At 39.0% G+C, this 12,747-nt stretch overlaps 1 protein-coding gene across 2 annotated transcripts; it reads left to right on the top strand.

Annotated features, from left to right (window-relative positions):
* Window positions 1-2,700: 2,700 nt before the first annotated feature.
* Window positions 2,701-11,820, top strand: LYG2 (lysozyme g2). Of its 2 annotated transcripts, XM_072614665.1 has the most exons (5): window positions 2,701-2,762; window positions 4,213-4,353; window positions 6,151-6,347; window positions 7,967-8,105; window positions 10,101-11,820. In XM_072614665.1, exons 1-5 carry the CDS (start codon window positions 2,720-2,722, stop codon window positions 10,217-10,219), a joined length of 639 nt encoding a protein of 212 aa, XP_072470766.1. In that variant the 5' UTR covers window positions 2,701-2,719; the 3' UTR covers window positions 10,220-11,820. The 2 variants fall into 2 exon arrangements, with proteins under 2 accessions (XP_072470766.1, XP_072470765.1); XM_072614664.1 differs by lacking the exon at window positions 2,701-2,762 and having other exon boundaries at window positions 3,923-4,353.
* Window positions 11,821-12,747: the final 927 nt, after the last annotated feature.

The following is a 12,747-nucleotide window of genomic DNA, read 5'->3' as shown; positions in this document are numbered from 1 at the left end:
GTGCTTGCATTGCTGAGAACAGCTAAGTCTATCAAAGTCAGTTATCACACACTATGGCTGTTACTGTATACAATGTTCTCTTGGTTCTGCTCACTTCACTCAACATTGTTTCATATAAGTGTTTCCTGGTTTTTCTGAAGTCTGCCTGCTTATCATTTCTTAAAACATAGTATTATTGTATTACATTCATATACCTGATTTGTTCAGTCTTTCCCCTACTGATGGGCATCCCTTTGATTTCTGGTTTTTGGTCACCACAAAGAGAGTGGCTATAAATATCTTTGTATATGTGGGACCCTTTCCCACTCCCATGATCTCCTTGAGATACAGTCCTAGAAGTAAGATTGCTGGGTCAAAGGGTGTGCATATTTTTATAGCTCTTTGGGCATAGTTCCAAATTGCTCTCCAGAGTGGCTGGATCAGCTCACAGCTCCACTAACAATGAATTAGTGGAAAAGAGCAATTCTTAAGTCATTCTGATGTGTTTAGAGCCTTCCCAGAGCTGTATTCTCCTTTGATTTGGCAATCTGGGGTCCTCTTTAGACTCGGTGCCTTTGTCTTTCCTGCCTCATCCTTTGTATTCTCCACTCAAAAGGTAATTGGGTATGTTGGGAAATTGTGTTTGAGGTACAGAATTTTCCCTGCCCCATGAAAAGTATGAATATACCCTTTGTCCGATTTCTCTCCTCCCTTCAGCAAGCTGTTCTTTTTTTGCCAATGGTAAGAGGAAGTGTGCAGTAAGCACATAGAACATTGGACTTAGGAATCAGGAAAGACCTGGCTTTAACCCTCATCTTTGACACTTACTAGCTGTCTAAACCTGGGCAAATCATTTAACCTCTGTCCCAGAGTTTTCCTTGTCTGTGAAATAAAGTGATTGGACTTGTAAGGTCTCTTCTTGCTCAAAATCTATGATCTTATGTCTCTTCTATTTGGGGCTGCTCACAGCTTAATTTCCATTATCCTAGTTATCAATAAAGAAGAAAGAACCTTGTCTTTGTTCCTGGACTTATTCCAACCTTCTCCCTCCAGTAGTTTGGGAGCCCAGAAATGTACCCTTCCTAATACCTAGCCATATAATTCTCTCACAGAACAAGTCGTCGGTAAATAGCGTGGAACCCAAATGAATAGGTGCGTATATGCCCATGATGTGACTTGTTAATAATGGTGAATAGAGAAGATGGAATTCTGCTTGTCCCATTTCCAGGCTACCAATCCGAGTATTTCCTGTTTATTTGTTTATTATTAGTTTCTTGGACACAGATTTAGGAGATGTCTGTCTGATCACAATATTAGAAATTGCCAAATTAGCTGACAAATAAGGTTCTCCAGTGCCTCCTGGTAGGGGGTGTGTGTGTTTTTACAGTAATTAATTGAAGTTTAGAAAACGCTTTCATATCCTTCCATTAAAGGGGCTACCTAAGTTCAAGGCATCATAATAGTCAGGCCTAATGAGGTCATCAAATTAATATAGAAGGGTTCAAACCGTATATAAAGCTCCTTCAGGAAAGGGGTGTTTCAGGACAAGGGCAACTGGAGACAGATGAACCCCTTATGTCAGTTTTGAAATATTCCAAAGGAGCAGCTTTCAGGTTTGTGTATGATGAAAAACCAACTGTTGACTCATGGAAGATCCTGCTGCTGAATTTGTGTTGTAGGACAGAGGTAGAGGAAGAGGGATCCTGAAGAAAACTGCTCTGTCCAGCTCTGACTTATCCCAAGCAAGTGGAACTTGTGCTTTGAAAACCTTCTTAAAGAGGGAAGGGAAGTGTTCTCTTTAAAGACCAAAACAGGTTAGTCTGGAGGAAGGGAGGGAAGGCATTTCTTTTGTGTTAGATCATTTAAATCAGGGTCATATCCAGATTATTTTTCTATTAATGGTGTCGCAGATATATAGTCTCCACATATACCACATTTCCTCTTCTTGCACCTAAGCAATGCGTTAAAAATATTTGTTAAATTGAATTGTCATATAAAAGGATAGAAGGAAGCACTGTATTTACATACCTACATACTGTCTTTGTGTATGCATGCATTTGGGGATGTAAAATGAATGAAACAGAACTAAACTAAGTTTAGAGTTTGCATTGAGGAAAGGAACCAGAATGATGTAGGAAAAAACACTGGACTAGAAGGCAAAAGACTTGGATTCTAATGTTGGCTTTTGTACAAGCACTGGGCTTAGAATCAGAAAGACTTCCTGAGTTCAAATCTGGCCTCAGATACTTACGAACTGTGTGACCCTGGGCAGGTCACCTAACCTTGATGCCTCAGTTCCTCATCTGTAAAATGAACTAGAGAATGAAATGGCAAACCACTCCAGTATCTCTGCCAAGAAAACCCCAAATGGGGTCACAAAGTGAAGGACACGACTGAAAAAAGTGGCGGACACGACTGAAAAAAGTGACTCAACAAAATACCCATAGAAAATTGCTTCATTTTACTGGGCCCCAGTTTCTGCAAACATGCAAATAACATTGAAGAGATTGAGTGGGGTTAGATCTCTATGCCTTAAAACCCTATGTTTCTATACAGCCATCAGATCGTGTCCCATGATTGCTCCTAGGAATTTTTTGCATTGAAGATTTAGGCACTGAAATGAGTTACACTGACTTTTCATTGACTCAAAATACATGTTCATTACTGGTTTTTTTTTTTTCTATTTAAACAACTTTATTTCAAAAACCATTCTAGGTCCTTCAGGATAAGATCCATCAGCATGTTAATTCCTGTTACTTTTTTGAGCCTTGCTGTCCTCATTGGTGAGTTGCGCACAAGTGCACATGCGTGTATGTGTGTGTGTGTGTATGTGTGTTTGCATGTATATGTTTTTAACAGTTTAGTATTGCCTCCAAAACCATATTGTGCAACAGTAACTTCAAAAGTGCAATTTGTTTTTTTCTATTTTTTTATGAAAATATTAAAGTGGAAGTGAGTTACAATGTACTTATATTTGATGCCAGCAAAGCTCACCATCCTTGGCCCCTTGTTTTTTTCTTTTTCATGATAAATTGAGAAACAGATAGTAGAGGGAAGGTTCAAAGCTTTGAGTCTCCACTCACACACAGGGGGTGCAGTTTCCAATTCTTGCCTAGCATGCAAAAACATTTAGTCTCTGCTCTTCCTCAAGCCCCAGTCATAACTCACTCCATGGGACAGAAGATTATAGGCTGGGCATAAGAGAGGTTCTTTGGAACAAATAGACTGATACATATAATTATTTGTCATGATGATTAATAATAATGCCTTGAATCTGCATTGCCCTTAACCTTTAAAGATGTGAGATAAAGCAGCAGAACTTTCTTGAATTAATAAATTCAAGTTGTGCTAAGCATCACTAACATATTTTAGAGTACAGGATTTTATTTAAATAACAAGGTAAAGTTCTTCTTTTGGAAGTGTAGTTGATGGCTTCAGGGATGCCATGGAAGACGCCATTCCCCCTATTCCAAGTCTTTTTATTCTCCAACACATTGCTTCCTGATAAATCTTTCTAATGAATAGCTCCAGTGGCATCACTTACCCCTCTCAAAGACTTTCAGTGGCTCCTCATTGCTTGCCAGGGAGGGAGAGAATAAGCCAACTATGTGCCAGGCACTATGCTAAGCACTTTACAAATATTGTCTTGTTTAATTCTCACAGTAATCTCGTGAAGTAGATACTCTTATTATCCTCATTTTACAATTGAGGAAACTGAGGAAGAAGTTAAGTGACTTGGCCAAGGTCACAGAGTTATCAAGTATCAGAGGCAGGATTTGAAACCAAATCTTCTTCCTGACTCCAGGCCCAACATTCTACTGCCCCCAATAACTGCCTAATAAATTAAGCTTGTACTCCTTATCTGATAGAGTGCATTGAAAGACTGATTCCAATCTTTCTGCCTTTTCAATTTTATCTCAGAATGCTTCCATATCTCCCCTAAACTGCCCTAAGTATCATATAAGTTAGGCCTCGTGAAATTCCCTTAACATTAGAGTTCAATCACTTTGAGGGCCAGGGTCTTGTCATCCATGTTTATATCTCCCTCTACTATACCTAGTGTTTGTAGTGTGGTGCTCAGTAAATATCCAAATTATTGAAAGAATGAATGCCCAACAAGGTAAAGAAAAGGTCCAATGCTATTCATAATCCACAGGCTTAATCAGATTCAAAATGGCAACCCAAGTCATGTTTTCTCAGAGGCTTGGTTTAAAATAACCTTTTGCTTTTCAGTTACTTCTGAGGACACTTCTCCATATCCTCCCCTTGTGAATTCCCACTTCCAGCCTCATCTGTACCATGGTTGCTATGGTGATATCATGAGTATGGACACCCCAGGAGCCTCCTGTGATATAGACAGATTGATCAACTGTGGTAAGTGAACATTTAACATTTCCTCCTTCCCTTTATATATTCCTAGAACTCTCACTTAAAGAAGTTGCTTTTATTTTTGTGTATTATTTCTTCTGTTGTTTCCTTCTCCCACCTCTCTTTGTCTAACTTACTGCCATTAAGATCACAGAACTATAGAATCCAGATCTGAAGCAACCAGAGAGACTAAGCTTATTTTATTCATTGTACCAATGAGGAAACAGGCCCAGCAAAATAAAATGACTTTGCCTTAACCGCTTAGTGATAAATTGGCACCAGGCCCCAGGTCTTCTGTATGAAAGGCCACTATTCATTCCACTAGGCAAGTTTCATTTAATGAAAACCTCCTTTGTCTCTGAAACATCAATTCTGAAATTCAAAGATTTCTCTCTGTGTGAGGTAGGTGGGGCTAGAGGGAGGATGAGTATAGAAATACCTAGGAAAGCTTCCCAAAAGTTGGAAGTCAGTGTAGTATAATTAGAAGGACACTGAATTTAAGAATCAGGAAATATGGGTTCTCTAAGGCTACTGTTTGGCCTTAAACAAGTCTGTGAATCTCTCTGAGCCTGTTGTCTGTAATGTCAGAGGGACGAAACCAGCTGATCTCTAAGGTCCCAACCTGCTTTAATATTCTATGGTTCTGGACGTGGCTTGGGGGAGAAGGTGTGTTCTCTAGGATCTGGGGCTTCCTTAGCAACAAGCACTGTTGGATTGACTACAGCTATCATACTTTCTAAAAAGATGTGTAGCACAGGCTCCATTCACATGAGCAGCCTGGGTCCCCTCAGGGCTCCAGGGGTAATCCTGCATAGTCAGGGATGGCTTCTCAAATTCTACTACTCATGAGTCCCCACAGGTGTGCATCTCCCGTTGACTATCAGTTAATTAATCAGTAGAATTAATTAGCTTTAGAAAAGATGATTTTCCAAAGTAGCTTAGTAAGAAGAGTTGATGCAAACATCCTCCCAAACAAGGGACACGCTCTTCCACAAGTACACACAGAGCCCTGGGGAACCTGGACTGAGGTTTAGAAAGAACATGTGGATAAGGAGTAACTCACAGCTTCTGCTTCTGGTACCTTTTCTCCCATTCATGAAGTCCTCATGAAGTTTGCCTTAGGTATGATGCAGTTCTCTGCTGTGTTCCCCATAGAGTCCTAAAAGTGCCTTTTATTCAGCACTATCTAAATGGTTCTCAGCTCCCAATGCAGATGCTGATGTCAGTCACTGCTGCTCCAGGGACAGTTAGGAAACTCATGAATAGTTCCAAAAATCTTTCTACCTTTTGAAATTCACAAGATCATCCTCTGGTCAAGTGGAGAAAGGAGACAGAAGTTCTTTCCTTTCCCCCCTCACTCCCCACCCCTCAAACAATTCCCTCTCAGGGGCTTGTATGGAACTACTTCTAACAATAGGCTGTCCCACTACAGAAATTCATGTGAAATGGCTCACTATTTTATCTAAGCATCACAGGGCATGTCTAAGTCCCCTCAACTAATTTCAATACTCTTCTTGTGCAGCATTATTTCATTTCATCCAATGGCTTTCATTCCTTTCAGATTGATAAAGAACTTTTCATATCAGTCTGTGATTGATTGATTACAGGTGTTTTTCTTTTCTTCCAGATAAATGTATTAGGGCTAGAGCATCTTGTTAGATATTTTAAATGGAGTGAGGGTAATTGATTCAAATGAACCCCACTGTTATATAGATTGTTTAAAAATTCTCGGTCACTTTTGAGAATAAAGCAAACTAATTGAGGAAGTAGGGAAAATACAGTTATTTTCTATTTCTACTGCAGGGATCTCTGGCTCAGAAATGTTTGCTGAGATGGATTTGGTGCCTATGAAGAAGTATGAAACTATAATTAAAGATGTTGGACAGAAACAATGTGTTGATCCTGCTTTGATTGCTGCAATTATCTCCAGAGAGACCCACGCTGGGTCTGCGCTCCGAGATGGCTGGGACTATCAGGGACTGAAATTTGGTCTGATGCAGGTAATTTTCAAGAAGCAATACCTATGGTTCAGCAATGACATTCTCCTTTCCACCAAAATGTCAGCAAAACCAAAACTTTTAATAGGGGGAAAGGTGGTACAGAGGAGAGAGGGCTGGATTTGGATTCAGAGGACCCTGAGTTCAAATCTCAGTCCCACAATTTGCTGTCTATGTAGCCTTGGATAAATCACTTCATTTCTGCCTCTTGGTTTCTTCATGTAAGGAGACATTTACTAAAATGTCAAATGGTTTCTGCTCAGCATCTTTGCCACTTTCATTAGAGCCTGTCACTCTAAAAGACTCTAAAGACTCTAAAAGACACCTCCTAAGAATGCAGTTGGATGGGATCTCACTGACAGACGAAATTCCTACTAAGGAAAAACCCTCTGCCAATGTAGGTTGACTCCTGCTCTGCAACTTATGGCTTTGGAGAGTTGTCTGGGGCACGGAGAAGTGACAGGTCTAGGGTTACCCAGCCAGGATGTGCCACAGCTGGGCTAGAACTCAACTCTTTGTGACTTGCAGCTCCTCTGCATACTATGCTTCAAATGGGGAAAGTTATAAAAAAGCCTCCAAATTCAGATTTTTGCTTAATTAATTTTAAGAAAATAATTGTATTAATAGAGTGTTCTCCATAGTATAACTGAAAAAGAAAGTAAGCTTTTATCGCTTTGGACCACAGTACTGGCTAATTAAATAATATTTTTCACTCCTAACTAACCCAGTGATAGGTTATTGTGGTAGGAGAGAGGGAGGGGATTTTGAATTATCCAGATAATTGCCTTAATTCTCGATGCAATAAAGGACTCCATAGTTAGGCATTGGTTCTTGCTATACGTAACTGGATAATTGACATTTTACCCAACTAGCTTTGTGAGCTTGAGCTAGCTTACTTTCTCTGAGTCTCAGTCTCTTCAGTATACAGGGTTATAGTGAGGAAAGCACTTCAGCAACTCAGAGGGTTATCAGAAGGATGAATGTTAGTCCTTTGATGGGTCTCTAAACACATTAATGAAGGCACATTCTCTAGAGAAGCTATCACAAGTAGAAGCTATTCCTAGCATAACTGTTTAAAAGCAATATCTTGCTTTTACTGTGAAAACCTGGCCTTTGAGTCGTTAGTTTGTTTTTGAATAATATTATCTTATTATTATTTTTTATTCTGGAACTGTTGAGTAACTCATTTCCCCCCCCCCCAATTTTTTTTTAATCATAGCTTCCATTTATACAATGCTTTATATTTTATGAAATGATTCATACATTATTTTCCTTGATCTTCACCACAGTCCTCTGACATAGGTGGTATAAATATTCATTCCCATTTTAAAGATGAGGAAATTAAAGCTCGGAGAGATTAAATCAATTACTCTTACTAACTGCTAGTAAGTGGTGGAGCTGGGACATGTCCCAAGTCTTCTGCCTCCAAATCCAGTATTCATTTTAATACGTCATCTTTCTTTTCACTGAAGAAAAGGAACAACTTGAGAAATAATTCTTTGTGGGCAAATAAGGAGGAAAGCTCAAAATCTGAGAAATAAAAAATGAATTTGGAAGGGCAAGGACAACAGAAAAAATTACGTTTTCTCCCAGGAATTCTGACCTTGTTATTTCATCTTTAGCTTGATAAACACACTTATCAGCCCACTGGAGCCTGGGACAGTGAAGAGCACCTTACACAGGCTGTAAGGATCCTAACTGACAAAATTAAGGCAATCCAGAGAAAATTCCCAACCTGGACCATGAGTCAACACCTGAAAGGTGAGTCAAGTTTATTTGTTGAAATGAGCAGTGAATAAAATTACTTCTGACCTAAATGTTATTCTTGACTTGCTATAAAAAGATTGGCACCCACCAAAGCTATTTAGCTGAAATGACAATGGTAAATGAGGATTTGTGTACCTGAGGCTTGTTCAAGATTAATGACCTATCAAACTGTGGACTTTTAAGGAATTTTGCAGTTTAGTGTCTCACTAGGCAAACCACATGCCTGGTCCAGCATGTTGGAAACAAGGTGGAATGAAAGCATGTCTTGAGATTGGGTGTGGGAGGTGGGTTTGGATATAGATTTGAGTTTAAATCCTACCTCTGCTACTTATTCCCTGAAGGATCTTGGGGAAGCCACTTAATTTCTCTATGCCTGTTTCCTCCACAAATTTAGGGGTTTGGACTAAATGATCTCTATGTGTCTTTCCAGCTCTATCAAGCCAATAAACAGTATCCAATAATAATTTATTAAGCTCTGATTATGTGTCAGGAACTGTGCTAAGTGGTGGGGATATAATTAATAAAAATTGTCCTCAAGGAGCTTATAATCTAATGGGGGGAGGGGAGGCACACAAAAGAAGGCAAGAAAAGAAGGGAAGTAGGAGTTTCTGCCCTCTATAAAGAAAGGTATCAGGAGGAGTTTGTTACACTTCCTCCCAAGCCTTCTAATCAGAGGGGAGAGAAGGTTGAAGGATGTGGTATCAATCAAAGCTTGATTTGATGATGAGATTAGTGAAAGAAGCCTCAACTCTGAAAAAGTTCAAAATGTAGTGAGACTTCTTTCCCCTTGGGGAAATTCTTATTCCAGGACATGACACTTTCATATGGGGTCCATTTGATTTCTTAACTATGATTTTAGAGATTCTAAAACTCTGGCATAAAATGGTGATAAGTGGGAGTATGACTTCACTTGAGGTATTTGCTTCTGAGCTCCATCTTTTAGGAAGGACCTCAATAAACTGGAGTGTATACAGAGGAGGGCAAACAGGATACTGAAGGTCCATGAAATCATTTTATACAAGAACAGCTTAAAGGAACTGAAGATGTTTGTTCAGTTGAAAAAGAGAAGACTTTGGCTCCAGTTAGAATCAATGGGTGGAAATTGCATAAAGGCAAATTTAGACTTGATATCAAGGGAAAACTCCCTAGAGGCAGCTAGGGTTGTGAAGTGAATAGAATGCTGGATCTAGAGTGGGTAAGACCTGAGTTCAAATCTAGACTCCACACTATAGGACCCTGGGAAAGTCACTTCACCTCTGTCTATCTCGATTTTCTCACCTACAAAATGGGGATAATAATAACTACCTCAAATGAGATAATATTTGTAAAGTACTTTTCAAACCTTAAAATGCTATATAAATGTGAACTATTAACAATTGGAGTTGACTAAAAGTGGAATTGACCTCCAGAGGGGACATGCTAACCCTCACTGGAAGTCTTCAAGCAAAAAGACTGAATGGCCACTTAATAGGTATGTTATAGTAGAGATTCTTGTTCAGCTATAGATTGGATTAATTATTCTCTGAGGTCTCTTTTTACTCTGACATCCTGAAACTCAGGAGACAAAAGTAAATGTGTGGACAATTATTGTCATCAAAATGACAAGCTGCTAAAGGGACAAGTTTTGGTCATTATTTTCCTACATAGTTCAGGACAAGCACAGGCATAGCAAATATTTTTAAGCAAAGAGATTTGCTGATGTTCAATTTAGATCCCTTGATGCAAAAACCACTCTTAGTAATTGCAAATACCTATAGGATATAAACAAACACTTTAAAAGATGCTCACAGAAGAGATGAACTGGAGGCAGAGAGTCTATTTCTGATCAGAGCTGGACCATTCAAGAGGACCTGAAGTGGCCTGAAGGTTATCCTGTATTTTTAGAAGGGAAGAAAAAGAAAGGAGTCCCTTTTTTAGCAAAATTTTGACCAGTGAACTGGCATCACAGCATTTCTCATTTAGTTCTAATTCTTTTGTGTTCTATTTCAGGTGGTCTCTCTGCCTACAGATCAGGGATTGATGACATTGGAACCCCTAGTGATGTAGAAAATGACTACACCAACGATATTCTTGCCCGATGTAAATTTTATAAGAGACATGGATTCTAAGTTTGAGGAGGCTGGGCAAAAAGATAACCATTTAGCAAGAGAGGATAAGTGAGAACATGTTATTCCATACACACACACTCACCAATAATTTGAATAAATTAATTATTAAATTTCCCTATAAGAAAATTGTTCCTAGGAAGCAGAGAGTATGCTAATACCTGATATTAGAGGTTCTTAAGCTGGGGCCCACAGGTTCCCAACAATGGAGAGATTTCAGGGAGTCCATTAACTTGGATGGAAAAAAATTATATCTATTTCCACTAATCTCTAACTGAAATTAATCATTTCTTTTAATTATGAATGAAGGCAATAAATCACAGTAGTATTAAGTTTCACCAGACCGCCAAAGAAGTCCAGGACACACAAAAAAATTAGGAAGCCCTGCCCTAGATCTTGTTTCTCCCCACACTGAAAACAGAACCTGAGCAAGTCATAAATAGCAGCATCCTGCGTATTGGAAACCTTGATTCCCCTCTCGCCCTTGGCAATCTTCACCAATTTTGTCTCCCATCTAGGCCCCAGTCTTGTTGGAATTGATGACCCTCAGCTCCATACTAGTACTAGTGATATTCCTCTACCAGTTCTAGGATGACTGTGCATAGTATATGATCTCCAATTGCATAGGCAATATTTCTAGGCTATTCCAACAATTATTCCCCCAACGAAGCATCCCACCTCCCACCCCCTGCCCTACCAGCACCCACTTAAGTGAATGAAAAAGGAGTAACTGTTTCTGTACCACTACTGGTGTCTCTGACATGGACTAACTCATATACACATACACACAAACATACATACAGACACATGCATACATCTAACATCTGATATCCCAACTATTATTCTTTCCCAGAATTCTCTTTTTTTCCTGTGTGGATATTGCCGAGTCCTCAAAACTATCTGTCATCTGCCATAATATTCTCTTTATTGCTTCCCAAATGCTGTATGGAACTCACAACATGGGCACTGAAGCACTATCAGAATGCATTAGCCTTCACTGGTCCCAGTATCCACCCTTTTCAAAGTCCTACAAATTCAGTTCAAAGCCTTCTACTGAAAGTGAATCCAAACTGCCAGTTCCATTCCAGCTATAACTCACATTCTGCTTTTTTCTCTCAACTGTATCCTTTTAAATCTTAAGAAAAATTGTTTTATTGAATTTTTATGGTCCACAAATGTCTCATTCCATTCTAACCCTGAACCTGAATCACTGGATTGGCTTGAGTTAATCCTGACTGAGTCAGTGTACCTTGGTGCTAGTCGGCAGTGGTTGATTGCTATGACTTCACAGTTAAATTCATTTTTGAACTGGGGAAAGGGTAGTATAGAAGTCAGGGAGCCTTGGGTGATTGGATAGTTAGATACAGGACTCTGGCATTCTGTAGTAATAACTCTATTAAGGATGTATGGGAAACCCCCTCAATAAATAAGGAAGAATTTCTCTCTGATCCTGCAGAATTAGCCTAATGGATATTTTAAGAATTTTGACAGGAAGAGCAGAAGTATTACAAGATTGACTATCTGCTGACTCTTGTTAACTTTTTAAAAAACTGGATAACCAGCATAAGGAAAATGAAAATAAATTATCTTGGGGTGTTCAGCAATTAGAGGCAGAGGTAAATGAATTTTTTACTTTTAAGGACCACGCCTTGAAGATAGAGGAGAAGATTGTGTATCTAGTAACAGCACTGAAGAAAAGGACAATGCTATCAGAAATGGGAATTGATAGGCTGAAGATGGGAATTGCTGAATCCTGAGGTAATCTGGGCCATAAAGGGTAGAAAGGAGATAAATGCTATTCCCTTTTGCATCTGCATTCACCACAGAGCTCTGAGAATTCTGCTAAATACACCAATTCCTGACAAGTAAAGCCTTTTATGCTGCAGGCAACAGGAAAAACAAACTAATGACAACCCAGAGAAGACTTCCCTACTGTCTTCAAAAGGGAACTAGTCATGTCTATATAAAACAGATGTTCCTTGTACCATAGTTTTTCATCCTTGAACTGAAATCCACCTGCTCATCATTTCTTATGGAACAATAGTATTCCATTACATTCATATGCTTGTCCAGTCATTCCCCAAATGATGAGCATCCCCTCAATTTCCAATTTTTTGCTACCATAAAAAGAACTGCTATAAATATTTTTATACATGTGGGTCCTTTTCCCATTTTTATGATCTCTTTAGGATCCAGACCTAGAAGTGATCAGAGGTTCTTCACAGCTGCACTGCTGGATCAAAGGGTATGCACAGTTTTATAGTTCTTTGGGAATAATTCCAGATTGCTCTCCAGAATGATTGGATCATATCACAACTCCACCAACAATGCATTAGTGTTCCAATTTTCCCATATCTTTTCCAATATTTATCATTTTCCTGTTTTATCACTTTAGCCAATCTGATAGGTGTGATGTTATATCTTAGAGTTGTTTTAATTTGCATTTACCCAATCAATAGTAATTTAGTTCATTTTTTCATATGACTATAGATAGCTTTAATTTCTTCATCTGAAAAGTACCTGTTTATAGT

Source organism: Notamacropus eugenii, chromosome 5, assembly GCF_028372415.1.
Source record: "Notamacropus eugenii isolate mMacEug1 chromosome 5, mMacEug1.pri_v2, whole genome shotgun sequence".
Classification (NCBI taxonomy): domain Eukaryota; kingdom Metazoa; phylum Chordata; class Mammalia; order Diprotodontia; family Macropodidae; genus Notamacropus; species Notamacropus eugenii.
The sequence above is the reverse complement of the archived record's forward strand: the minus strand, read 5'-3'. Positions and strand labels throughout refer to the sequence as shown.